Here is a 6,196-nt window from a genome sequence, read left to right on the forward strand (position 1 = left end):
TGTCTCTTTCAGGTAACTCCTTTTCACACAATTTTTGCAAGTGAACCTTCCGCAATTATAGCTTTTACCTTCATCATAAGAAAACTTCTAGTAGGTTAATGAAAGAAGGTTGATGCTGGCAGCAAGGTGGTGGTGCCTGCCAATTTGAAAGTCCATGAAAATCATATTCACTACACATCTCCAAAATAAAAGAGCTAGCAAGCATGGACATCATATCTACTTCTTGTTTAGGATATTTTTAAGTATTAAAGTAGTTCTACTATCTTTTCCAAGACTCATTTATTCTTGCCACCTATTTAATTAGATTTATTAGTAATCTAGTTAGTCCTATATGGCTGCCACGTTGGTGGTTTTGACATTGCAGATCATCAATTACTCTAGTAAAGGAAACTTAGTAAGGAAATTTGTGCACTAAAATCTAGATGGCTACCGAGCAATCATAGCACTTTCAAATGTTTAAAGCCACTGACCGATTATAGTACCTATTTTTAAGCAAGTCATAGCACCTAAAATTGTGGCTACTGAGCAAATTGTAATTTGTAGCATCTACATTTATGGTGTCGTGGCATCTATGAATGATGTAGCAAGGATTCTTTCTTGCAAACGTAGCTTTTATCCTAGTGTCATATATTAATTACTATCGACCCCTATGGTTAGCTTTAGTCACTGTATGAAGAATGTACCCATTTTAGTGTCACAACTTTTGGAGATACATCAATTATTTAAAATATCATTCACTTTTAACACACTTTATAAACCTTACTATTATGGCCATGTGGTACCATAAAAAAAAATACATACACTATTATTCTATTCAAACATTCATGTAAAAATACATATATTTTCTCAACTTATAATTTTTCCTTATCTCATATAAAGAATAAAAATTCTCATACGCTTAATTGTTAAAATGGTAAAAGGATAACATTATTTTCTTGTGAGAAATAATCTCTATCTTTACAATAAAGAAAATTTCATAAACTTTCTTATATTATGTGTATAATTTAACACATATTTGAAAGTAGTAATATTAATAATTATATAAAATTATATTTTTCTAACCATTTTTTTCTTTACAAAAAATGTTCCACCCAAAATACCATATCAAATATACATATATAACGGTATCAAAGTTGTTAAACTTATGGGGTGTAACAGAACTAACGCGACTCGGGGACGCCTGACCATCACTATAAAATCACAGGCCTTTAATTACTTCGAAAGTACTTCGAAAAGAACCGGTTAAACAGGCTACCTCGACATAGGCAAAAGAGCTTCGACCATGTCAGCTCCAAACTATAAGCTTCGAAACACTCAGCTACCAAGCAAAACCTCCCTAGGTGCTCGTTCATTGCCACATAACAACTTACAATCGAGGTTTTTATCGAACCGTCGAAGAGTCAGACAAACACAATTTCAAAAAGTCCTTAACGAGGGAAAAATAAAGCCTATATTAGAAGTCGTACCGACCCAAAGCGTAAGAGACATTGCCGCCAGCCCATATAAAGGGTCGTGCCGACCCAATGCGTAAGAGTCACTGCCGCCAGCTCACATGAGAGGTTGCACCGACCTAACACGTAATAGCCTAAGGGCCAACTTTAAATTCAAACACTTAAGGGACAATGAGCTCGAGTCGAAACCCTTCTCGGAGACTGAACCCGAAATAGTTAATTGAATATGCTTAAGAGCAAAAGCATAAAACGCTGGATTATACTAAAAAAATCATACCGACCCAGTGCGTAAGAGCCTAAGGTCTAGCTTAAAATTCAAAAACATGAAGATCAATAAACAAAAGTGGAAACCCCCTCGAAGATCAAACCCAAACACAACCAAAAATGCATAAAGGCAAACACGTGAGAGCCTATGGGATAGCCCGACGAGTCTCGAGGCCATATTTAAAGCCTAAGGGTTTTTACCCCAAGGCCCAACTTATGCGGCCAATCATTGACAAAGCGTCGAAATTCAAAGCAAAGAAAGACGTACACATGCAAAGAAGAATGGAACCAAAGAGTTTCCTTTTATAATTACATAAGGCTTCACTTACAAAGTCTTCTAGGAACACCATACATAAGACTGAAAAGAAAAAAGCATAAGCCTACGTTCCATTCGGGAATTGTGGCCCACCGGCCTCCTCCCCATTGTCTTCGACATCGGGCAGAAGGAACCTGACATCATATTCATTTGCCTTTGTCTGCTCTATCTCTTCCGAGAGACCAAAGACCCTAGCGTGGATCACCTTAAGGGTTTCCCTTCAAGATTTGCACCGAGCATACTCCTTGCGTCTGCTCTCATGGTCAAGACCCCCTCTCAGCTCAGCTCGAGCATCGGCAACGTCCTTCAAATAGATGGCCACTTTCTTATCAGCCTTAGTTCGGATTGCTTCAGCTTCAGCCCGGGCATCCATAACTTCAGCCTTCATCTTTAGAAGCTTATATTCGAGCCTTGTAATCATGTTCGTTAGGAACGAGCTGTTCTCACGAGCATTGCGAAATTGTACTTCCAGGGCGGAAGCCTTGGCCAAAGCATCTGTCTTGGCCGCAACCTGGGCGTCCACCCGAGCCTTTAGCTCATCGCACTCACACCTAGCTTGACCAACTTCGTCCAAAGGCGTTCTAGGTCCTCTGTCTTTTTCTGCAACTGAAGTAAATGAAACATTAGCCTCAGAAGATAGAAGAAGAAACACGCACTCCTTTGGAACAAAAATTACCTGCTCCTCGAGGTAGCTTTCGTAGTTCAGACTTCGACTCGCCTCATACCACAAGTGTGCCAACACGTCTTTCCTTTCATCGCAAAAAAAGCCTGAGGGATTTCTCCCCATCCTCGGCTTTTCGCAGACTGGACTCACGATGAAGCAGCTCAAACTTGAGCTTGTTAAAAGCCTATGAAGGAGAAACTCGATAAGAGAGTAAAAACTGCAAAAACTATAAAACCAACACGATCGGCCAAAACTCACCACAGAGTATAGCCGCTGAGCTTCCTCAAAAGTCAAGCGCACATCTATTATTCTGGATCCATCAACCCCAATAGAACTGCCCCCGATTGGGATACGGTCGCTCGATATATACGGCCCCTGGCTTTGAGCATCCCTCGAAGTATCTTCGATAGGAGAAGAAGTCGGCGGCAGAGAACCCTCGTTCCTCCAGGTACCTTCGACGAGAAAAGAAGACCGCATTGGAGGAGAGACCGTTTTTCTAAAGCCAGAGATCTCGGGCGCTGCAGGCTCAACTAATACATCCTCTCTGAGCCTTCGGGATGAACTTGTCTTGCTATCAGCACTGTCGCCCTGCGAAGGCCCTTTTTGCTTATTATTATTATTCCTCGGCCCCGAAGCTGACGATCTTTCTCCCTCTCCGAGAGGGCACAATCTCGCCTCGAAGAACTCCCCAATGCCTACAATGACAGAGTTAGTATGCATAAAAAGAAAGTGCCTTTCAATAAAGGAGCAAATAACATAGCACGTACCGTGGTGTTTTGCCTCCCATCTACCCTTTAGACAAGTCTCGCCACTTACGTTCATTATAAGTCGAGTGGGTCGCCAACATCCAAGCCCAATCCGTAAGGTCGGGGACCTCGTATGGCATCCATGCAATTGCTGCAAAAAGGGAAAGAAAGGCGCATTTGTCACACCTCCTTTTTCACACCCCTGGAAGGGTATAAGAGAGTTTTTTCCAATTTAAGTGACAATCTAAACGGGATTATTTATTGTTCAGAGTCGCCTTTTGGGATAATTTATGGTGTCCCAAGTCACCGGTTTAAAATCCCGAATCGAGGAAGTTGACTCTAATTTATTGTCTGTGAATACAAAAATCCGGGTATAGAATTCTGTTAACCTAGGAGAAGGTGTTAGGCAATCCCGAGTTCCGTGGTTTTACCACGGTCGCTTACTATTAATATTGGCCTAATTATCTGATTATTTACACACTTAAAACCTACGTGCATTTTTAACTTTCTAACCGCTTTTAATATTTTTTTTAGGAAAATTCAAGATTGTTTTTGAAAACATATCGTAAACCACGCTACATGAAATGCACCTGCGGTTCACAGCATATTTATTTTATTTAACATTATTAGAAATTGAAGTCGGGTCACATGAAATGCACACCCGGATTTATAACATGTTTATTTTAATTGTTGTTTGAAGTTAAGGTCGGGTCACATAAAATGCACACCCGAATTGGGGATTATGTATTATGACCATATCACGGGAACCGTACCCATAGTCACGATGGTTCATTATTAATCGTACCTAAGCACAAGCACATAGAGAACTTCAATAGCTAAATGAAAACAACTAAATCAGTAATCTCTGAGAAGAATGGAATCATAAATTTACATGCTCAAAGGGAACACAAGGGAGGACGCAGCAGCGGAAACAATTGGCAATTGAAATTCTGCATCAAATAATCAATTTCACCAGTAGTTCCTCCCCCCAACCAGAAGGATAATTCAATATTATCGCACTAAGCTACACCACAGTAGAAATCATGCAATTTCATGCACTCTTTTACACCGGTTACTAAAAAAGTATTCTTCAAGGGTAGTCTTAATTTAATCAACTAGAACTAAAAACTTATGACGGTGATCTATGATTCTAGTGTAATACGTGTTTATCAGATAGTAAGGATCAGTACTTAGAATTTTTAAATCTACTACGAAGTATGTAATATGGGACTATTTACAGGTGAAGAATATAAATGAGAAATCCTAATCTAATAAAGAAAACAGTAACAGCTATTGATGTATATTTCAGAGTACTTAGAATGGTACATATCTTTGTTGGACAAACAAAACAATGATACAGAGTGTAATTTATAAGAAAAATCCAATGGTAACAGGGAGAGGCATAATAAGTATCAGGCAACACTTAACACAAGCAAAAGCTCCAACTTATCATTATGGAAGCTAAGTACAAGATAACACAAATCAGTAAATTGGAAATTGAATAACCTGAAAATTAGAGCTTTCACTGACTGAAATTTCAAGCAAAACTACACGAAGATGAACCAACTGTTGTGGCTGAAATTGGAAATGGACTGAACTCGAGCGAACCAAATCCGGACGATAAACGGCGACGGACTCAAACAAACCCAAATGAGACCTCGAGCGGACGGCAGCTCTTAGTCAGACTCGAACCAACGAAAACGCACACGAGTTTCATAATGAAACAGAAATCGAAATCGGAAAGAAGACGATTGAAACCTATTTTTGTTTGATTTGCTGGTATTTTAAGAAGCAAAATAAAATTTCTTTTATCTCTGCTGTGTGTAGCTGAGATCCGTAGGTTTGATGTGATGAAGTTTTTGGTTGAGAGAAGTCATAAATCAGGGGGTGAGGCGATGGTCGAGACTTTGCGGAGGAGTCTTGTTTTGCTGGGTGTTCTAAGGTTGAAGGGACTCGATTGGTGGCTGGTTGATTCCGGTGAGTTGGGTGGCGATGGATGGAAACAGGCTGGGTTTTCTGTGTCCAAGCATTGAAAAAGGTGAAGCTAGGGACTAGTCATCTGGTTCGGGAAGAAGTAGAACGATGGGGGCTGAAGAAGATGGATTTCAGGGGGTGGGGGTCGTTATTCTTGAAAATGGCGGATCTGACCGGGTAGGGATCCAAGTCAAGGGTATTTTTTAGACTAGTTTTGGTTATATAGAAGGGTTTTTAGGTTAAGGGGGTATGAGTTTGGTATTATTAGGCCTTAAAATTGGGCCAAAGACTAACAAAAAAAATACAAAATTTATAAAGACGGGATAAATCAACCCAAAACTAATTCCTCCTTCTAACATTATATACAGTTTATAATATAAAAATATAAAACTAATCTTAATTGATTAAACTAAAGTATCTTAAAATATGAAACTATTTTTGCGTTTTTTAAGATTATATGAAAATAAAGATATATTTTTTATTTAAATTTATGAAAGATACGTAAACTAAAATATTTTTGTAATTTTCATTTTTTTTTGTGACGAAATAAAGTAAGAGAGTCAAAATTAGTTGAAATAAAGATATTAGGCCTAAACTAAATATTTACATACTAAAATATAAAAAATCTTGGGGAGGGTAAAAAACCACATGTCTACAGTTGCCCCTCTTTGACTGGAAACGCGAAGAGTTTTTAGGCAAAGAATGACTAGACAGGTTTTTTACCCGACACTTATTTAAGGAGACCAAAAACTAAGAGGAAGGAGAATGTGACCGAGCTCTG

The 6,196-nt window shown here is 38.9% G+C and overlaps 1 protein-coding gene across 1 annotated transcript; it reads right to left on the reverse strand.

Annotated features, from left to right (window-relative positions):
- Positions 1–2,001: 2,001 nt before the first annotated feature.
- On the reverse strand, positions 2,002–5,115 carry LOC107794771 (uncharacterized). The gene is made up of 4 exons (XM_016617290.2): positions 4,948–5,115; positions 3,463–3,592; positions 2,708–3,390; positions 2,002–2,637 (listed from the first exon to the last, which is right to left on the reverse strand). The coding sequence occupies exons 2-4, from the start codon at positions 3,515–3,517 to the stop codon at positions 2,563–2,565; spliced, it is 813 nt and encodes a 270-aa protein (XP_016472776.1). The 5' UTR covers positions 3,518–3,592; positions 4,948–5,115; the 3' UTR covers positions 2,002–2,562.
- Positions 5,116–6,196: the final 1,081 nt, after the last annotated feature.

The sequence above is a fragment of the Nicotiana tabacum genome, chromosome 6, assembly GCF_000715075.1.
Source record: "Nicotiana tabacum cultivar K326 chromosome 6, ASM71507v2, whole genome shotgun sequence".
NCBI classification, from domain to species: Eukaryota; Viridiplantae; Streptophyta; class Magnoliopsida; order Solanales; family Solanaceae; genus Nicotiana; species Nicotiana tabacum.